General features: G+C 43.2%; 2 protein-coding genes across 2 annotated transcripts in view; one reads left to right on the forward strand and one right to left on the reverse strand.

The window, feature by feature from the left end:
- LOC115174607 (MAGUK p55 subfamily member 5-A-like) overlaps positions 1–12335 on the forward strand; it is a 29171-nt gene extending 16836 nt beyond the window's left edge. The window contains exons 7-14 of the mRNA XM_029733304.1: positions 97–174; positions 299–482; positions 2893–2961; positions 3202–3273; positions 3778–3945; positions 5021–5223; positions 6641–6751; positions 10982–12335. Of these exons, the coding sequence (XP_029589164.1) occupies positions 97–174; positions 299–482; positions 2893–2961; positions 3202–3273; positions 3778–3945; positions 5021–5223; positions 6641–6751; positions 10982–11158 (1062 nt within the window). The 3' untranslated portion in view covers positions 11159–12335. The remainder of the gene's footprint in view (positions 1–96; positions 175–298; positions 483–2892; positions 2962–3201; positions 3274–3777; positions 3946–5020; positions 5224–6640; positions 6752–10981) is intronic.
- A 322-nt stretch (positions 12336–12657) lies between these two features.
- On the reverse strand, positions 12658–20732 carry LOC115174611 (V-type proton ATPase subunit D). The gene is made up of 9 exons (XM_029733315.1): positions 20460–20732; positions 19694–19811; positions 19157–19236; positions 18892–18959; positions 18756–18800; positions 14139–14242; positions 13988–14054; positions 13789–13867; positions 12658–13647 (listed from the first exon to the last, which is right to left on the reverse strand). The coding sequence occupies exons 1-9, from the start codon at positions 20498–20500 to the stop codon at positions 13503–13505; spliced, it is 747 nt and encodes a 248-aa protein (XP_029589175.1). The 5' UTR covers positions 20501–20732; the 3' UTR covers positions 12658–13502.
- Between the last annotated feature and the right edge of the window lies 1 nt (position 20733).

A 20733-nucleotide genomic window follows, 5' to 3' on the forward strand; every position in this document is an offset into this window, starting at 1 on the left:
CGAGACTACGTTGTGTGATTATTACTTAATTTCAATCAAGCTGATTCCATGTATATTCTACTCACTGTGTGTTACCGTGTTCTCCTCTCTCCTCAGGTGGAGATGCATGGCACTCTGACCTTCCTCCTTATCCCCAGTTCTCAGAACAAAACGCCCTCACACAGGCAGACTGTGGTAAGGTTTTCCTTCAGAGTGTGTGTGTGTGTGTGTGTGTGTGCACAGAATGTGTGTTCAATTATTCAACTCTAATCAGTTAATAAACTCTTTGGAGAGATGATGATGTCACCCATGTCTTCAGATGCACGTGAGGGCTTACTTTAACTACGACCCGTCTGATGACCCGTACGTGCCGTGCAGGGAGCTGGGCCTGTCCTTCCAGAAGGGAGACATCCTCCACATCATCAGCCAGGATGACCCCAGCTGGTGGCAGGCCTACAGGGACGGGGATGAGGACAACCAGCCCCTAGCCGGGCTAGTACCAGGTACACTACCCTAACCCCAACCCTAACCCCAACCCCGAAACTAACCTTAACCACCCTAACCCCAACCCTAACCCCAACCCCAACACTAACCTTAACCACCCTAACCCCAACACTAACCCTAACCACCCTAACCCCAACCCTAACCCTAACCCCAAAACTAACCTTAACCACCCTAACCCCAACCCTAACCACCCTTACCACCCTAACCCCAACCCTAACCCCAACCCCAACACTAACCTTAACCACCCTAACCCCAACACTAACCCTAACCACCCTAACCCTAACCCTAACCCCAAAACTAACCTTAACCACCCTAACCCCAACTCTAACCACCCTTACCACCCTAACCCCAACCCTAACCACCCTTACCACCCTAACCCCAACCCTAACCCCAACCCCAACACTAACCTTAACCACCCTAACCCCAACACTAACCCTAACCACCCTAACCCCAACCCTAACCCTAACCCCAAAACTAACCTTAACCACCCTAACCCCAACCCTAACCACCCTTACCACCCTAACCCCAACCCTAACCCCGACACTAACCTTAACCTCTTTAGGGTAGGTGGGACGAAATCGTCCCACCTACTCAACAGCCAGTGGAATCCCGTGGCGCGTTATTCAAATACCTTAGAAATGCTATTACTTCAATTTCTCAAACATATGACTATTTTACACCATTTTAAAGACAAGACTCTCGTTAATCTAACCACACTGTCCGATTTCAAAAAGGCTTTACAACGAAAGTAAAACATTAGATTATGTCAGCAGAGTACCCAGCCAGAAATAATCAGACACCCATTTTTCAAGCTAACAGAAAATTTCACATAAACCCAAACCACAGCTAAATGCAGCACTAACCTTTGATGATCTTCATCAGATGACAATCCTAGGACATTATGTTATACAATACATGCATGTTTTGTTCAATCAAGTTCATATTTATATCAAAAAACAGCTTTTTACATTAGCATGTGACGTTCAGAACTAGCATACCCACCGCAAACTTCCGGTGAATTTACTAAATTACTCACGATAAACGTTCACAAAAAACATAACAATTATTTTAAGAATTATAGATACAGAACTCCTTTATGCAATCGCTATGTCCAATTTTAAAATAGCTTTTCGGTGAAAGCACATTTTGCAATATTCATCACGGGCTAGCTATTTAGACACCCACCAAGTTTAGCCCTCACCAAAGTCAGATTTACTATAAGAAAAATTGGATTACCTTTGCTGTTCTTCGTCAGAATGCACTCCCAGGACTTCTACTTCAATAACAAATGTTGGTTTGGTTCAAAATAATCCATAGTTATGTTCAAATATCCTCTGTTTTGTTCGTGCGTTCAAGACACTATCCGATGCGTTTCGTGACAAAAAAATTCTAAATATTCCATTACCGTACTTCGAAGCATGTCAACCGCTGTTTAAAATCAATTTTTATGCGATTTTTCTCGTAAAAAAGCGATAATATTCCGACCGGGAAACCCTGTTTACGTTCAAAGACAGAGAAAATAAAAACATGGTGTCGCCTCGTGCATGCGCCTCAGTCTCATTGTCCTCTGCTCGACCACCATCCAAATGCGCTAATGTTTTTCACCCAGGGGCTCCAAAGACATCATTCACCGGTTTGCCGCCTTCTGAGAGCCTATGGGAGCCGTAGGAAGTGTCACGTTACAGCAGAGATCCTCAGTTTTCAATAAAGAGAGTGTAGAAGCCCAAGAAATGGTCAGACAGGCCACTTCCTGTAAGGAATCTTCTCAGGTTTTTGCCTGCCATATGAGTTCTGTTATACTCACAGACACCATTCAAACAGTTTTAGAAACTTTAGGGTGTTTTCTATCCAAGCCAATAATTATATGCATATTCTAGTTTCTGGGCAGTAGTAATAACCAGATTAAATCGGGTACGTTTTTTATCCGGCCGTGCAAATACTGCACCCTACCCTAGAGAGGTTAACCACCCTAACCCCAACCCTAATCACCCCAACCCTAACCCTAACCCCGACACTAACCTTAACCACCCTAACCCCAACCCTAACCACCCTTACCACCCCAACCCTAACCCTAACACCAAAAATAACCTTAACCACCCTAACCCTAACCCCAACCCTAACCACCCTTACCACCCTAACCCCAACACTAACCCCAACCCCAAAACTAACCCCAACCCCAACACCTACCCTGACCCCAGCTGGTGGCAGGTCTACAGGGACAGGAATGAAAAGAACCAGTCCCTGGAAGGGCTTGTCCCTGATATGAGGCTTATCAACCTCCTCCTTGGAGAACTATAAACTATGACAGTCTATGGGTTAGTCATAGTGCAGTTAGGCTACAACACTTTCATTGAAATACACTTTTTTTCCCCCAAGTAAATGTTTCTGTCTCCCTTCTTCCTCTCCCAGGGAAGAGCTTCCAGCAGCAGAGAGAAGCTATGAAGAAAAACATTGTGGACAAGAATCCTGACAGCCCAGGTAAGGGTTTATATACTCCCTGTACACACTCTGGCCACCATCACAAGCATCTTAACACACAAACACACACACACACACACACACACACACACACACACACACATGCTCAACATTAGCATATGATCGTTGTCATTATGATCTGATAAGCTGCATTACTAGTTAAGGGCTTGTAGGTAAGCATTTCACGGTGATAGGCTCCAAATCAGCCTTTGATAACATTCCACATCTAATTTTCTCCAGGGAAGCTTTGGTGTGCAAAGAAGAACAAGAAGCAGAGGAAGAAAACCATGTACAACCCCAACAGGAACGTTGGTAAGGCTACTTCTTTATCCCAGCTCTTTTTGGTCCAATCCCAAATCGACCCCTAGACCCCTATGCATTTGTGGAGATTTGTGGAGTATGAGCAATATGGTGAAACTTCCACCTAGCCTATCAGAGGACAAGGTGGAGCTTCCACCTGTCAAGTCCTCTCGGATATTCACAAAATAGAGAGGGCATAGGTCATAGACATACTACATAGGCATAGGAGTTGATTTGGGATTTGGCCTCTCTCTCAGTCAATGTCCCTATGTACATTCTAAGACTTCATAAGCCTGCTGGTTCCTGAGCCAGACTTGGTGTTGGTGTGACATGTACCCAGGAATCATGCCTGCTCTATCCATTACATTTCTATCGGCAACATTTACCCTCAGCTGAATTTTCAGATAGGTATATCTGTTCGACATAACATATTTCTATCTGATAGAGTAACATTTCTATGACAACACTTCACCTCCAGTACACCCCCACCTCTCTACCTACCTCTGTCCCGCCCAGACTACTACGCCGATGAAATCCTGACCTATGAGGAGATGGCACTCTACCACCAGCCGGCCAATCGCAAGCGACCTATCGCCCTGATTGGTCCGCCTAACAGCGGGCAGGACGAGCTGCGGCAAAGGCTGTTGTCCATCGAGCCGGACAGGTTCGCCGGCGCCGTGCCACGTAAGTAGACCAATGAGAGGAGGGGTTTGGGGGATGGAGGGCGGGGCAAGACTTGAGATGGGTCTAGGCTACACAGTTATTGTGTGATGTTAAGTTAGTGGCTTGTTAGGTATGATTTTCAATATCTTTTATTGTGTCCATTTTCTATAAAGTGTTGTGAATATTCAATGCACTTTAAATAAAGTTTGATGGAGTTTGATAGCTTGGAGCATTGACAAATTACCACAGGAATTCAATCAGGCAGGGTAAACGTTACCAATACATACAGCTTAGCTTTTACCAATTTCTCATGTATTATTTAATGTTAAACTGTTTATTATAATAGACTAGACACAAACCTCCAGGCTGTGGAAGGGCTATTTGACCAAGAAGGAGAGTGATGGAGTGCTGCATTAGATGAGATGGCCTCCACAATCACCCGAACTCCACCCAATTGAGATGGTTTGGGATGAGTTGGACTGCAGAGTGAAGGAAAAGCAGCCAACAAGTGCTCAGCATATGTGGGAACTCTATCAAGACTGTTGGAAAAGCATTTCTCAGGAAGCTGGTTGAGAGAATGCCAAGAGTGTGCAAAGCTGTCATCAAGGCAAAGGGTGGCTACTTTGAAAATTCTAACATATAAAACACTTTTTGGGTTACTACATGATTCCATATGTGTTATTTCGTAGTTTTGATGACTTCACTGTTGTTCTACAATGTAGAAAATAGTCAAAATAAAGAAAAACCCTTGAATGAGTAGGTGTGTCCAAAATTTTGACTGGTACTGTATAATTTAGTTTATGTCTAGTCTATCATAATAAACAGTTTAACATGAAATAATACATGAGAAATTGATAAAAGCTAAGCTGTATGTATTGGTAACGTTTACCCTACCTGATTGAATTCCTGTTGTAATTTGTCAATGCTCCAAGCTATCAAACTCCATCAAACTTTAACTTATCATCACACAATAACTGTGTAGCCTAGACCCATCTCAAGTCTTGCCCCGCTGGAATGAGTAGCTGTGTCCAAACGTTTGACTGGTACTGTACATTTTAAAACACCAAATTCTCATTTCGCAATAATCATCACTCAGATACAACGAGAAACCCACGCATACACGAGAAGAACGGGAGAGAGTACCACTTTGTAAACCAGCTGGCGTTTGAGACGGACGTGGCAGCGGGGAAGTTCATCGAGTCCGGGGAGTACGAAAGAAACCTGTACGGCACCAGCAGCGACTCGGTCCGACAGGTCATCAACTCAGGCAGGATCTGTCTGCTGTGCCTGCACACTAAGGTAGGAAAATACCGATTTTTAAGCACTGCATAGAACTTCATAAGCACTACATAGAACTTCTTTAGCTCTACGTAGAACTTCATAAGCATTACACGTAACTTCTTTAGCGCTACGTAGAACTTCATAAGCATTACACGTAACTTCTTTAGCGCTACGTAGAACTTCATAAGCACTACACGTAACTTCTTTAGCGCTACGTAGAACTTCATAAGTACTACACGTAACTTCTTTAGCGCTACGTAGAACTTCATAAGCACGACACGTTACTTCTTTAGCGCTACGTAGAACTTCATAAGCACTACACGTAACTTCTTTAGCGCTACGTAGAACTTCATAAGCACGACACGTTACTTCTTTAGCGCTACGTAGAACTTCATAAGCATTACACGTAACTTCTTTAGCGCTACGTAGAACTTCATAAGCACGACACGTTACTTCTTTAGCGCTACGTAGAACTTCATAAGCACTACACATAACTTCTTTAGCGCTACGTAGAGGATTCATCAATCACGTGGAAGCAAGTCATTCTACATAAAGGATGATAGGTCCTTACGTCTGGTGCTTTGCCAAATGTGGCATAGCCCTCGTGCCACACATTTTAGAGCAAGACATTTTTAAGCATCTAAACAGGCCTTATAAAGGGTTTATTAAGGCTACATTATTCTATGTTATGATGTGTTTAAAGTGGGACTCTTGTTAGCCACTAGTTGAGAATATGTTGTGGAGCAGTGGTGTAAGGTACAACTTAAGTGTTTTTTTTGGGGTATCTGTACTTTACTTTTTATATTTTTGACAACTTTTAATTTTACTTCACTACATTTCTAAAGACATAATGTAATTTTTACTCTATACATTTTTCCTGACACCCAAAAGTACTTACATTCTGAATGCTTAGCAGGACAGGAAAATGGTCCAATTCACGTACTTATCAAGAGAACATCCATGGTCATCCCTACCGCCTCTGATCTGGTGGACTCAATAAACACAAATGCTTGGTTTGTAAATGATGTCTGAATGTTGGAGTTTGCCCCTGGCTGTCCATAAATAAATAATGTAATGGTGCCATCTGGTTTGCTTCAAATAAGGAATAAGAAATTATTTATACTTTTACTTTTGATAATTAAGTATATTTAAAACCAAATACTTTTAGACTTTTACTCAAGTATTATTTTACCGGGTGACTTTCACTTTTACTTGAGTCATTTTCTAGTAAGGTATCTTTACTTTTTCTTTCTTTTTTCTAGTATCTTTACTTTTACTCAAGTATGGCAATTGGGTACTTTTTCCACCACCGTTGTGGAGGGTACTTCATAAGCAGGTTTTGAAAGCTTACTAACCACGCTATTACTCTCTTCTCTATTACCTACCTTTTCTCTAACCCTCTCTCCTGCTGCTGTTTTCATTTGTTCTCTGTCAGTCACTGCGGGTACTGCGGTCCTCCAACCTCAAGCCCTATGTGATCTTCATCGCGCCTCCCTCTCAGGAGCGATTGCGCACCCTGCTGGCCAAGGATGGCAAAAACCCAAAGGTATTTCCTACTCTCGACCTATCAGAAAAGATTGCAAATGTACAAGCAATGTGGCAAAAATTCCACCTAGACCGGTAGATGGTAAGGCAGAACTATTACTATACTAGCAGAGGAGAAGTTGATCATAACAGTGTTTAAGCATTGTACCAACAAAAGGGAGTATCGTTTCTCACAGGTATATATAATCTATTTGATACGTGTGATCAATGTAGTAACACATTCACAGTGGATATGAATTTATCACCGATACTTGCTGATGCTGATAAAGAGTTTTTTTGTGAGATAAGCAGCTAGGCGTTGTTTCTGGACATGGCCTACTTCTCTCCCTATCATCCCTTTCCCTTTGGAATGGATATCCCTAACCCCTGTCCTTCCCTCCTGTATCTCCCTGCATCTAGCCAGGATATCTCTACCCCTGTCCTTCCCTCCTGTATCTCCCTGCATCTAGCCAGGATATCTGTAACCCATGTGCTTCCCTCCCATGTTTCCCTGCATCTAGATTTCTCTAATCCCTGTCCTTCCCTGCATCTAGCCAGGATATCTGTAACCCCTGTCCTTCCCTCCTGTATTTCCCTGCATCTAGCCAGGATATCTCTACCCCTGTCCTTCCCTCCTGTATCTCCCTGCATCTAGCCAGGATATCTCTACCCCTGTCCTTCCCTCCTGTATCTCCCTGCATCTAGCCAGGATATCTCTACCCCTGTCCTTCCCTCCTGTATCTCCCTGCATCTAGCCAGGATATCTCTACCCCTGTCCTTCCCTCCTGTATCTCCCTGCATCTAGCCAGGATATCTCTACCCCTGTCCTTCCCTCCTGTATTTCCCTGCATCTAGCCAGGATATCTCTAACCCCTGTCCTTCCCTCCTGTATCTCCCTGCATCTAGCCAGGATATCTGTAACCCATGTGCTTCCCTCCCATGTTTCCCTGCATCTAGATTTCTCTAACCCCTGTCCTTCCCTGCATCTAGCCAGGATATCTGTAACCCCTGTCCTTCCCTCCTGTATTTCCCTGCATCTAGCCAGGATATCTGTAACCCCTGTCCTTCTCTCCTGTATTTCCCTGCATCTAGCCAGGATATCTCTAACCCATGTCCTTCTCTCCTGTATTTCCCTGCATCTAGCCAGGATATCTGTAACCCCTGTTCTTCCCTCCCGTGTGTCCCTGCATCTAGATTTCTCTAACCCCTGTCCTTCCCTGCATCTAGCCAGGATATCTCTAACCCCTGTCCTCCCCTCCTGTATTTCTCTGCATCTGGCCAGGATATCTCTAACCCATGTCCTTCCCTCCTGTATTTCCCTACATCTAGCCAGGATATCTCTAACCCATGTTCTTCCCTCCTGTATTTCCCTGTATCTAGCCAGAATATATCTAACCCCTGTCCTTCCCTCCTGTATTTCCCTGCATCTAGCCAGAATATATCTAACTCCTGTCCTTCCCTCCTGTATTTCCCTACATCTAGCCAGGATATCTCTAACCCATGTGATTCCCGCCTGTGTTTCCCTGCATCTAGATTTCTCTAACCCATGTCCTTCCCTACATCTAGCCAGGATATCTGTAACCCCTGTCCTTCCCTCCTGTATTTCCCTGCATCTAGCCAGGATATCTCTAACCCCTGTCCTTCCCTCCTGTATTTCCCTGCATCTAGCCAGGATATCTCTAACCCATGTCCTTCCCTCCTGTATCTCCCTACATCTAGCCAGGATATATCTAACCCCTGTCCTTCCCTCCTGTATCTCCCTACATCTAGCCAGGATATCTCTAACCCCTGTCCTTCCCTCCTGTATTTCCGTGCATCTAGATTTCTCTAACCCATGTCATTCCTTGCATCTAGCAAGGATATCTCTACCCCTGTCCTTCCCTCCTGTATTTCCCTGCATGTAGCCAGGATATCTCTAACCCATGTCCTTTCCTGCATCTAGCCAGGATATATGTAACCCCTGTCCTTCCCTCCTGTGTTTTCCTGCATCTAGCCAGGATATCTCTATCCCCTGTCCTTCCCTCCTGTGTTTCCCTTCATCTATCCAGGATATCTGTAACTCCTGTCCTTCTCTACTGTGTTTACCTTCATCTAGCCAGGATATCTCTAACCTATGTCTTTCCCTCCTGTGTTTCTCTGCATCTAGCAAGGACATCTCTATCCCCTGTTCTTCCCTACCGTGTCCCTACATCTAGCCAGGATATCTATAACCACTGTCCTTCCCTACTGTGTCCCTACATCTAGCCAGGATATCTATAACCACTGTCCTTCCCTACTGTGTCCCTACATCTAGCCAGGATATCTATAACCACTGTCCTTCCCTACTGTGTCCCTACATCTAGCCAGGATATCTATAACCCCTGTCCTTCCCTACCGTGTCCCTACATCTAGCCATGATATCTATAACCCCTGTCCTTCCCTACTGTGTCCCTACATCTAGCCAGGATATCTATAACCACTGTCCTTCCCTACTGTGTCCCTACATCTAGCCATGATATCTATAACCACTGTCCTTCCCTACTGTGTCCCTACATCTAGCCAGGATATCTATACCCCTGTCCTTCCCTACTGTGTCCCAACATCTAGCCAGGATATCTATAACCACTGTCCTTCCCTACTGTGTCCCTACATCTAGCCAGGATATCTATAACCACTGTCCTTCCCTACTGTGTCCCTACATCTAGCCAGGATATCTATAACCACTGTCCTTCCCTACTGTGTCCCTACATCTAGCCAGGATATCTATAACCACTGTCCTTCCCTACTGTGTCCCTACATCTAGTCATGATATCTATAACCACTGTCCTTCCCTACTGTGTCCCTACATCTAGCCATGATATCTATAACCACTGTCCTTCCCTACTGTGTCCCTACATCTAGCCAGGATATCTATAACCACTGTCCTTCCCTACCGTGTCCCTACATCTAGCCATGATATCTATAACCCCTGTCCTTCCCTACCGTGTCCCTACATCTAGCCAGGATATCTATAACCCCTGTCCTTCCCTACTGTGTCCCTACATCTAGCCAGGATATCTATAACCCCTGTCCTTCCCTACCGTGTCCCTACATCTAGCCATGATATCTATAACCACTGTCCTTCCCTACTGTGTCCCTACATCTAGCCAGGATATCTATAACCACTGTCCTTCCCTACTGTGTCCCTACATCTAGCCAGGATATCTATAACCACTGTCCTTCCCTACTGTGTCCCTACATCTAGCCAGGATATCTATAACCACTGTCCTTCCCTACTGTGTCCCTACATCTAGCCAGGATATCTATAACCACTGTCCTTCCCTACTGTGTCCCTACATCTAGCCAGGATATCTATAACCACTGTCCTTCCCTACTGTGTCCCTACATCTAGTCATGATATCTATAACCACTGTCCTTCCCTACTGTGTCCCTACATCTAGCCATGATATCTATAACCCCTGTCCTTCCCTACTGTGTCCCTACATCTAGCCAGGATATCTATAACCCCTGTCCTTCCCTACCGTGTCCCTACATCTAGCCATGATATCTATAACCACTGTCCTTCCCTACTGTGTCCCTACATCTAGCCAGGATATCTATAACCACTGTCCTTCCCTACTGTGTCCCTACATCTAGCCAGGATATCTATAACCACTGTCCTTCCCTACTGTGTCCCTACATCTAGCCAGGATATCTATAACCACTGTCCTTCCCTACTGTGTCCCTACATCTAGCCAGGATATCTATAACCACTGTCCTTCCCTACTGTGTCCCTACATCTAGCCAGGATATCTATAACCACTGTCCTTCCCTACTGTGTCCCTACATCTAGCCAGGATATCTATAACCACTGTCCTTCACTACTGTGTCCCTACATCTAGTCATGATATCTATAACCACTGTCCTTCCCTACTGTGTCCCTACATCTAGCCAGGATATCTATAACCACTGTCCTTCCCTACTGTGTCCCTACATCTAGTCATGATATCTATAACCCCTGTCCTTCCCTACTGTGTCCCTACATCTAGCCAGGATATCTATAACCACTGTCCTTCCCTACTGTGTCCCTACATCTAGCCATGATATCTATAACCCCTGTCCTTCCCTACTGTGTCCCTACATCTAGCCAGGATATCTATAACCCCTGTCCTTCCCTACCGTGTCCCTACATCTAGCCATGATATCTATAACCACTGTCCTTCCCTACCGTGTCTCTACATCTAGCCAGGATATCTATAACCACTGTCCTTCCCTACTGTGTCCCTACATCTAGCCAGAGGAGCTGAAGGAGCTGATTGAGAAGGCCCGGGAGATGGAGCAGGCCTACGGCCACCTGTTTGACGCAGCCATTGTTAACGGCGAGACAGACACGGCCTTCCACGAGCTCCTGCGGCTCATCAACAAGCTGGACACGGAGCCCCAGTGGGTGCCCTCCTCCTGGCTGTGCTAGGGGTAAGAGGTCAGGGTTGAGGGGTCAACCTAGCGTTCAACTCCAGGGAGCCACAGGAAGGAGAGTTTGGCCTGGGTTGTGTTCATTCGGCACCAAATGGAAGAAAACACATTGAAACAGGAAGGGAATACCTGGACTTATCCAATAAGAACCATTTGTTCTAGTTTTTCATAGAAAAATGTTTTAACACATTTGACTACGGTGTATCCTAATGAACATGACCCATAACACAGCTCTGGAGGAACGACCCTAAAAGGAAGGATGGACAATGATCATTGAGAACACCGTTAGACCATTGTGGAGCCTCGCAGACACAAAATAGAGGGCCCATTCATTTTTGCCAGAAAGGGTAACTTGTCCTTTATCTAGCCTTCTTATGAAAATTGGAGTTTACTTCATTTGCAGGGATGGACTTTTTATTGTATAAGTGTTTTTTTCTGTGTTTGTCTTTGTGAATGTTCTTTTTGTGTTTTTGTCAATGTCGGCACCATTCCAGATTCCAGTAGCATATGCAAAGACATTTATCCAAAACTGTAGAAAACATATTTTCATTTTATTCTACTCTAAATAGTTATTTATGTGTAAATATCTATTTTTAGATGAAATGGCAAACACATGTGATTTACCATTACCTCAGACCCAGTCTAATAATGTATGGTTTGTTTGTATGTGGTATACAAGACTGGAACTGTTTGTCTCAATTGAGGACCAATTTGCGCCTGGGGAACTATGTAACTTTCTCCTAGAAGTAAGAACCAAAGAGGAAGCCGTTGTATTCTAAAGATGGGTAAAGGTACTTGCTGTGTATCAATGATAGTATTATGTTGCGTCATCTTGTGTTGCTGCACTTTTACATCAAAAACAGACCTCAAGAATCATTGATCATCAGTAAAGATGACCTCAGTATCCATTGTCTAGTGTACCTAGTGTCTACCTACGGACATCAAGTGTGAAAACAACATATCAATTTAGCATAATTTAATCTGACCAACTTGTATTTTCTTTGGTACTTTATAAGCACAACTCAAAAGAAGCCATCTTCAATATAATGAATATTCCTGATGAGAATTGTTTCAAAATGGTGGATATTAAAGTTACATGAATACTATTTAATACGGTAAATGTATGATTTTGGAGTATACTTCATACATATTCATTGTGTATGAGGGTATGCATAGTTAAAACATTTGAGTTGGAAAAATAACTAGAGCGAATATAAAATGTACATTCATTCCTTACATGAATTCGTTCCTTGGCACCACATAATACAGCATGTTACATTTAGTGCTTCAATGCAAAATGGCTGCCATTTCACATACAGGTGTGTGCCCCAGATACATTTAGGATGTTGTACCTTGTAATAGCTTTCTCAGACATTACTTTGTTCAATGTTTCCAGCACAGCTTTGTCAACAGACATCAGCAACTGAGGGACAAATCGTGGCTGCAACACCTACAGTAACACTCATTTGAGATAAGAATCGCAAAGTGACACTTGGAGAATATTCAGATCATCTTTATTTGGATGAATTGTTCCGACTTAAGTGGGGTTGCACTCAGGGTGCCCCTGCAGATGGTTATAGGGGGTCAGCAGTACATTGTCATTTAGCAGACACTCTTATCCAGAGTGACTTACAGTACATTTGTCATATTGGGGCACCGTGGGGGGGGGGGGGGGGGGACCACACAACCCTGGCGTTGCAAGAGTGATGCTCTACCAGCTGAGCCACACGGGACCCACATGTTAGCCATCCTCCTGTAAAGGGTCAATACAGTACCATAGAAATAGAATGAAATTGCACAGAAACAGAATGCCATTCTTTTATGGTCAATACTGATATGTGGTCACCATGGAAGCGATTAGCATCCACAACACAGACACTTAGGGGGGGGGGAAGAACGACCACCCTGTTTTAACTGTACAGAATGACAGCATGCATTGACTGACTGTTCTGATGGAAGCATTGCCATTAGCCATCTATGTCCTACCTAACCCAATCAGATGGAATGCTTAATACAGCTCACATTTGTAAACCATGTCATTTAACTCAATGTACATATATTATTTGCTACTTAAGCATTCAAAAGATAACTCATCCTCGACAAGTTTGACACTCTAGTGAACTGATGTGATTGCTGTTAGCTGCAAAGTTCTGACAGTTCTATACAGTGATAAATCTGGACACATCTCCAATACTGAAAACGACAACAAAACATCACCAACGTGTACACAAAAAAAACAGACAATTCTTCCCTTTCGCACACAAGAAGAAGACATCAACGTGGCCGGAGAGGCACAGAATAAATAGGATGTGGGTGACGGAGTAGCCACGGGTGACGGCATGTCACTCAAACAGCAGGTCCTGGTCGGTTTCCTCCATCAGCATGTTGGACGGCTCAGCGATGGGGCCCAGCTTGGCCAGACGGGCGGCAATCTCCTTCTCCGTCCTCTCCCTCATCTGCTTCTTTTTCTCCTGGATTTTCTTCAGCCTGAGGAGGTGGGATTCACCATAGAATTTGAATTAGAACACTCGATATCTCTACGAGACACGTGGACAGTGATCCTCCGGTCAGATGGGGGTGTAGTCTTGGCGTTGAGGATGAGGAAGTCTGAGGGATGACGTAACTTACCTGTAGAACTCTTCTCGTTCCCTCTCATCCAGCTCAGTGATGATGTAGCTGAGGGTCCGCTCAATGCGGGGGATGATCACTGCGGACAGGTCAAACCACATGTTATCCTCTGCACGCTGTCTTCCAACCATCTCTTTTGACTGCCATTATCGATACGGAGTGCAGGTTTAGTTATTGTGCCAAAGCGGTGCAGACTCACCGTGCTCAATGGCGTTCACACGGCGGTTGGTGATCTTGATGGCCTGATCCAGCGTGACAAAGGAAGTCTGTAGATCAAAACAGTGAGACCATGAGACTTTGTTGTTCAGTCACACTTGCTCCGCGTGGTTTACTAGTCTCGCGAGACTTACCTGTAAGGAGGCCAACTCCACTAGCAGCTCCACTGCTTTGGCATAGTTCCTCTTCAGCCTGGAGAGCTGCTCTCCTCCCCTGGCCAGACCAGTCAGCTCATAACCTAACAAGGAGAGGATAGAGGGAAGCAAAGAATACAGTGAGCAGTGACACAGAAACACACTACAAGTTCAATAGCAGGGCATAGCTTTCTATAAGTTGTTAAACTAAATTTGCCTTTAAATGCAGCCATGCCAATATTTGAGGTAATAATAATAATAAATGCCATTTGCAGACGCTTTTATCCAAAGCCATACAGGACAACAGGGTTGGGGTTAATTCCACACACTAAATTAGATTCCCTCTCCCTGTAAATTCAAATTCATTCTATTCAAATTCTAGGTGTTTGAATTCAGAACAGTGTTAGGGAAGCTACTCTGAAAATTTCGTTTGAAATGTCATAGGCTACTTTGGGGTCATATGTTAACAGAATGTATAAAAACAAGATCTCACCCATCTACATAAAATACATGTTTCTAGACATTTTTGCAAATGTATTGAAAAAAGAAATACAGAAATATCTCATTTACACACCCCTGCTATGATGCTACAAACTGAGTTTAGATGCATTTAATTTCCTTTGATCATCCTTGATATGTCACTACAACTTGTGGCCAATTGAATTGTTGTTGGATATGATTTAGAAAGAAAACACACCTGTCTATATACAGTGCATTCAGAAATATTCAGACCCCTTGACTTTTTCCACATTTTGTTATGTTACAGCCTTACTCTAAAATAGTTTATATCATCTCTCAATCTATACACAATAAAGCAGAATGCAAACATTTTTTTTAAATGTTTGCAAATTGATAAAGAACTCAAATCTTAATTATCATATTTACATACAGTTGAAGTCAGAAATTTACATACACTTAGGTTGGAGTCACTAAAACTCATTTTTCAACCACTCCACAAATTTCTTGTTAACAAACTATAGTTTTGGCAAGTCAGTTAGGACATCTACTTTGTGCATGACACAAGTAATTTTTACAACAATTGTTTACAGACAGATTATTTCACTGTATCACAATTCCAGTGGGTCAGAAGTTTACATACACTAAGTTGACTGTGCCTTTAAAGAGCTTGGAAAATTCCAGAAAATTCCATCATGGCTTTAGAAGCTTCTGATAGGCTAATTGACATCATTTGAGTCAAATGGAGATGTACCTGTGGATGTATTTCAAGGCCTACCTTCAAACTCAGTGCCTCTTTGCTTGACATCATGGGAAAATCAAAATAAAATCAGCCAAGACCTCAGAAGAAAATGTTTAGACGTCCACAAGTCCGGTTCATCCTTGGGAGCAATTGTCAAATGCCTGAAGGTACCACGTTCATCTGTACAAACAATAGCACACAAGAATAAACACTATGGGACCACGCAGCCGTCATACCGCTCAGGAAGGAGACGGGTTCTTTCTCCTAGAGATGAACGTACTTTGGTGCGAAAAGTGCAAATCAATCGCAGAACAACAGCAAAGGACCTTGTGAAGATGCTGGAGGAAACAGGTACAGAAGTATCTATATGCACAGTAAAATGAGTCCTATATCAACATAACCTGAAAGGCCGCTCAGCAAGGAAGAAGCCACTGCTCCAAAACCGCCATAAAAAGCCAGACTACGGTTTGCAACTGCACATGAGGACAAAGATCGTACTTTTTGGAGAAATGTCCTCTGGTCTGATGAAACAAAAATAGAACTGTTTGGCCATAATGACCATCATTATGTTTGGAGGAAAAAGGGGGAGGCTTGCAAGCTGAAGAACACCATCCCAACCGTGAAGCACAGGGGTGGCAGCATCATGTTGTGGGGGTGCTTTGCTGCAGGAGGGACTGGTCCACTTCACAAAATAGATGGCATCATGAGGATGGAAAAGTATGTGGATATATTGAAGAAACATCTCAAGACATCAGTCAGGAAGTTAAAGCTTGGTCGCAAATGGGTCTTCCAAATGGACAATGACCCCAAGCATACTTCCAAAGTTGTGGCAAAATGGCTTGAGGACAACAAAGTCAAGGTATTGGAGTGGCCATCACAAAACCCTGACCTCAATCCCATAGAACATTTGTGGGCAGAACTGAAAAAGCGTGTGCGAGCACAGAGGCCTACAAACCTGACTCAATTACACCAGCTCTGTCAGGAGGAATGGGCCAAAATTCACCCAACTTATTGTGGGAAGCTTGTGGAAGGCTACCCGAAACGTTTGACCCAAGTTAAACAATTTAAAGGCAATGCTACCAAATACGAATTGAGTGTATGTCGACTTCTGACCCACTGGGAATGTGATGAAATAAATTAAAGCTGAAATAAATAATTCTCTACTATTATTCTGACATTTCACATTCTTAAAATAAAGTGGTGATCCTAACTGACCAATGACAGGGAATTTTTACTAGGATTAAATGTCAGGAATTGTGAAAAACTGACCATGCTTCACCGTAGGGATGGTGTCAGCTTTCCTCCAGATGTGACACTTGGCATTCAGGCCAAAGAGTTCAATCTTGGTTACATCATGCCAGAGAATCCTGTTTCTCATTGTCTGAGAGTCTTTAGGTGCCTTTTGGCAAACTCCAAGCGGGTTGTAGTGTGTCTTTAACCGAGGAGTGGCTTCTGTCTGGCCACGCTACCATAAAGGCCTGATTGGTAGAATGCTGCAGAGATGGTTGCTCTTCTGGAAGGTTCTCCCATCTCCACAGAGGAACTCTAGAGCTCTGTCAGAGTGACCATCGGGTTATTGGTCACCTCCCTGACCAAGGCCCTTCTCATCCGATTGCTCAGTTTGGCTGGACGGCCAGCTCTAGGAAGAGTCTTGGTGGTTCCAAACTTCTTCCATTTAAGAATGATGGGAGGCCACTGTGTTCTTGGGGACTTTCAATGCTGCAGGTACCCTTCCCCAGATCTGTGCCTCGACACAACCCTGTCTCTGAGCTCTACGGGCAATTCCTTTGACCTCATGGCTTGGTTTTTGCTCTGACATGCACTGTCAACTGTGGGACCTTATATAGACAGGTGTGTGCCTTTCCAAATCATGTACAATCAATTGAATTTACCACAGGTTGACTCCAATCAAGTTGTAGAAACATCTCAAGGATGATCAATGGAAATAGGATGCACCGGAGCTCAATTTCGAGTCTCATAGTAAAAGGTCTGAATACTTCTGTAAATAAAGTTTTTTTATATGTTTGCAAAAATCCTAAAAAGCTGTTTCGCCCCATTATGGGGTATTGTGTGCAGATTGATGAGGGGAAAAAAAATAATGTATCAATTTTAGGGGCCTCCCGGGTGGCGCAGTGGTCTAAGGCACTGCATTGCAGTGCTAGCTGTGCCACCAGAGACTCTGGGTTCGAGCCCAGGCTCTGTCACAGCGTCGTCCGGGTTGGCCTGAATGCAAAGCACTATTTCTGGGAAAAACAGGCATAGCTCATCATCCATCTAACACCATCACTACAGGATGGGAGGCAGCATCATGCCATGGGGATGTTTTTCAGCAGCAGGGACTGGGAGACTGATAAGGATAGAGGGAAAAATAAATGGAGTCAAATTCAGGCAAGTCCTTGATGAGAACCTGCTTCAGAGTACAAATGACCCCAAGCATACAGCCAAAGCAACACTGGAATGGCTTCAAGACTGTGAAAGTCCTTGAGTGGCCCAGACTTGAATCCCATTGAAAATCTGTGGAATGACTTGAAGATTGCTGTTCACCGCTGCTCTCCATCTAACTTAACAGAGCTTGAGAAAATCTGCAAGGAAGAATGGGAGAAAATCCCCAAATACAGATGTGCAAAAATGATAACAGACCTACCCAAGACAACTCAAAGCTGTAGGGGCTACTAGAAAGTATTGACTCGCGTGTTAATACTTATGTAAATTATATTTCTGTATTTAATTTGCCAAACATTTCTAAAAACATGTTTTCAGTTTGTCATTATGGGGTGTTTTGTGTAGATGGGTGAGAGAAAAAATATATTTAATCCATTTTTATTTCAGGCTGTAACAACAAAATGTGGAATAAGTCAAGGGGCATGAATACTTTCTGAAGGCACTGTAGATTTGAATACCACCAAGCTACTGCAATATGTAGTTAAATTACTAGTTGAACTACATGTAGTTTACTACTACCCAACACTGATTCAGAGATAATTCAATTCCTCTCAATTCCAATGTTGGGAATTTAATTCTTGGCTATATTATCCTCAACAATTCCATAAATTCCAATTTGAATTCAATTGCCCTCAGGCTTTAAGGCTGATCATGTCACTGTTCAGACAGTATAGCTATACTGGAAATATAGAAATACAAGTTAATGCCTTCAAACAAATCCTGCAGTCATTTCATTAACTGGGCGAAGTAGAAATATTTAATTTGAATTATTAACCGTTTTTATCATTCCAATTCAATTCCAATTCAAACCGTCCAAACAGCCTAAATCCAATTCCATAACTTGAACATTGTTGAAATTCTAATTGAATTCAATGTAAATTCTTCACTTCATGACTGAATTCAAGAATTGATTTGGAATTTCAAACTAAATTGGAATTGACCTCAACCCTGCATGACCAGATAAGAACACTACTTACTGTCCCCTCCTTCTTGGTAGTGCTCAAACACAGGTAGAGTGACACCTGTGAGGAAAAGGAGAATCACACAGGTGAGACATTTAGGAGAGACATGCGGTTGTTCTAAAAAGATACAGAGAAGTCCAAAGGAGTTGACCTGCCACGTTATCCTTCTTAGCCCGAACCTTCACCTGGGCCTTGTTCACATTCTGGATGACAGTGGTGCTGTGGGAACATGATAATGTTATGAGAATATTGACAAAACATTAGCAAAATATTGACATCAGACAAACACCTAAATAAAGGCCTCAAATGGCTCAAACACCTAAATAAAGGCCTCAAATGGCTCAAACACCTAAATAAAGGCCTCAAATACCTAAATAAAGGCCTCAAATGGCTCATGATGAGGCCCATCCTCTCACCTGAAGTCGCCAGCAGCGAATTTCGCCTCAGCCAAAGAGAAGGCCGCCTCCCTCATCACTTCACCCATCAATGTCTTTGTCTAGAAATCGGGAGAGGAAACAAAAGGACAGGAGTCAATGTAATATGCCCCGATGACAGGATTTTATACAACATTTTATATTTTAGTCATTTAGCAGACGCTCTTATCCAGAGCAACTTTCAGTAGTGAATGCATACATTTCATACAAAAAAATTCTCCGTACTGGTCCCCCGTGGGAATCGAACCCACAACCCTGGCGTTGCAACACCATGCTCTACCAACTGAGCCACACGGGTTACAAGTAATAATACAATAATATTAAAATCAGATAAGAAACAGAGAATTAGACAATGTGTAAATCATAGAAACAGAACTACTAGAACAGATATTCCCATTCAAAAATCGATGGTCTGTGATGGGTGGGCCGCATGAGCGTACTGTCAAATGTCCATGGTCTGAGGGGCTTTTTCCATTCTAGTCATTCTTGTTTCTATGGTTTTAAACCTCCTTGAATTACCTCGATGATCTTGCGGAGGATTTGACGGAAGCGCATGGAGAGGGCATCAGCCTTCTTCTTCAGTAGGTTTCTACCAGTCTGGGCCCCCTTCAGACGGGCCTTCATGATGGTCTGGGCCCTTCACAGACAAGTCATCAGGTGTCAGAGAGGACTTCCATCATAAACATGCATGGCCATTCAGATTTCAATCATGTTGAAAGGTATTGGTGCTTTTATGCCGTTTTCTGCAGGTCACCACAATATCAAAGTGCCTGTTATTGACCCATCATTATGATGTTCAAGACAAATTAACATAGTAAGTAGTTAGACATGGCGTAATCTATGCCATAGACTGTGTGAGTAAAGTTAGGGCACATAAAAATCTCCCAGAGGTTTTTGGAAATTATGGACAGTCATCACATGACAGTGACAGTCCATTTCCTCTTTTAGATGTTCATCATGAAATGGCAACGAAATACAACTATTGACTCGAAATAATAACTAATGCCATTGCAAATTGTTGAAAAAAAAGGCAAAGGTTGAGTTCTCATCATTTATTTTAAAAGGGCTCACAATTGACTGCGCTTGTCTAACGAGCTGAGCTTACTGATCTGTAATTTCCTTCATTTCAATTTGGCTCAACCTAACACAACTAAACGGTTATGTACATTTATATTAATTGGGGAGGGGGGGCATAAACTTTCTACCCTAGATTGAGTGGACTAGCTTGCTAGAAATGTCAAACTATGCTAGCTAAAATAACAAGCTACCTAGACTTGCTACTTACATTCTAGAGGGGAAGACGTCGATTCTCTCTTTTCCTGACATCTTGTCCTTTGGCTGCAAACGGTCGTATGTACTTCAATTACGTCTGGACGGCGATTAAATAACGAGACAGCACGCAAATAGCTAAAATATTAAAGAATAGGTATTGCACCGTTGTTATTACTTGGAGAATAACAGCTTTGTAAGCGATGTCGTGTTATTCATGATATTCTATTGCAAAAAAGCCATCAGCTGGTTAGAAGTCATGTGACTGTGTTGTTAACAGTTATTGCGCT

This window comes from Salmo trutta, chromosome 35 (genome assembly GCF_901001165.1).
Source record: "Salmo trutta chromosome 35, fSalTru1.1, whole genome shotgun sequence".
In the NCBI taxonomy this organism is placed as follows: Eukaryota; Metazoa; Chordata; class Actinopteri; order Salmoniformes; family Salmonidae; genus Salmo; species Salmo trutta.

What these genes read in the sequence shown, in the direction of transcription:
- LOC115174611 (XM_029733315.1), bottom strand. Translation starts at nt 20,500, where the DNA reads ATGTCAGGAAAAGAGAGAATCGACGTCTTCCCCTCTAGAAT. An exon ending in GACGTCTTCCCCTCTAGAAT is followed by an intron (nt 19,812 to 20,459) that starts GTAAGTAGCAAG and finishes TTGTCTGTGAAG; the next exon opens with GGCCCAGACCATCATGAAGG. An exon ending in CTACCAAGAAGGAGGGGACA is followed by an intron (nt 14,243 to 18,755) that starts GTAAGTAGTGTT and finishes TCTCCTTGTTAG; the next exon opens with GTTATGAGCTGACTGGTCTG.